Here is a 1211-nt window from a genome sequence, read left to right on the forward strand (position 1 = left end):
TATATATTAATTGCTATCTATATATCTCAGGCCCCTCCTTCAATAAACGTTTATGTGATTTATTTTGGTGATTTCATCAGCCTCCGTGCAATTATATGTGTGATACAATTAATTATAATTATATATTTTTGTAAAATAAAATGACATCAAATTAAATAATGATTGCCTCTCTCTCCACTTTCAGCTTTGCATCCATGACAATTACCGGAGTAATCCATTTCATAATTTCCGTCACTGCTTCTGCGTCACTCAGATGATGTACAGCATGATCTACCTCTGCAACCTACAGGTATAGACACTTTCTGTCTCTTCATGTTTTAAAGACACCTCTTTTTTTTTTTATCTACAGCCACCTGTTTCTTTAGTTCAGGAAATCTGGAGCATCAGAGGTAGATTTAAGGGAAGTGGGAGGTGAATAAAAGAGACTGAGAGATAGCAAAGTGATAAATGAGTGATGTAAAAGCAATTCTGCGTCTGTGAAGATGCTTTCAGCCTCTCTGTGCTGCTGTTGCCATGGACGTGTATTAAGAGGTCATTTGATTAATTATCTGAGCTATTACAGGCCGAGCTATTAGAGGACAAATGAGTTACTCTACCAGTGTAGGAGAGCTGGGATACGTGTGCAGACCCGGCCTCATGATGACTGTCAACACGCACACATAGAAAGAGTCTTACTCTGCTGTGCTTCTGTGTTTTTCAGGAAAAGTTCACACAAGTAGATATTCTTATTTTGATGACAGCAGCTGTGTGTCATGACCTGGATCATCCTGGGTACAACAACACGTAAGAGCCATCATTCATAAGTGCTTATATACACTGACATTTATATTACCAGTCATAAATACTTCTTACCAGCCATATATATTTCTTTATATTAGCCATAAATATTTATTTAATATATACTTACTTTTTGACAAGGAATTTATACTTTTATTCAGCAAGGATGTATTAAATTGCAAGAATGCAATTAAAGACATTTATAATGTTACAAAAGATTTCTGTTTCAAATAAATGCTGTTCTTTTTAGCTGTCTATTCATGGAAGAATCCTGAAAAAAAAATGAGTTTCCATAAAAATATTCCACAATAAAATGTCCACGTTTCCACACAGCGCAACTGATTTTAAAGGGGTCATATGATGCGATTTCAATTTTTCCTTTCTCTTTGGAGTGTTACAAGCTCTTGGTGCATAAAGAAGATCTGTAAAGTTGC

The 1211-nt window shown here is 35.3% G+C and overlaps 1 protein-coding gene across 1 annotated transcript in view; it reads left to right on the forward strand.

The window, feature by feature from the left end:
* LOC107688655 (glycerol-3-phosphate transporter-like) overlaps positions 1-1211 on the forward strand; it is a 41343-nt gene that overhangs the window by 36987 nt on the left and 3145 nt on the right. Inside the window, exons 27-28 of the mRNA XM_016486372.1 lie at positions 185-289; positions 701-783. Coding sequence (XP_016341858.1) covers positions 185-289; positions 701-783 — 188 coding nt within the window. The remainder of the gene's footprint in view (positions 1-184; positions 290-700; positions 784-1211) is intronic.

This window comes from Sinocyclocheilus anshuiensis, unplaced genomic scaffold (assembly GCF_001515605.1).
Source record: "Sinocyclocheilus anshuiensis isolate Anshui unplaced genomic scaffold, SAMN03320099.WGS_v1.1 scaffold834, whole genome shotgun sequence".
Taxonomy (NCBI): domain Eukaryota; kingdom Metazoa; phylum Chordata; class Actinopteri; order Cypriniformes; family Cyprinidae; genus Sinocyclocheilus; species Sinocyclocheilus anshuiensis.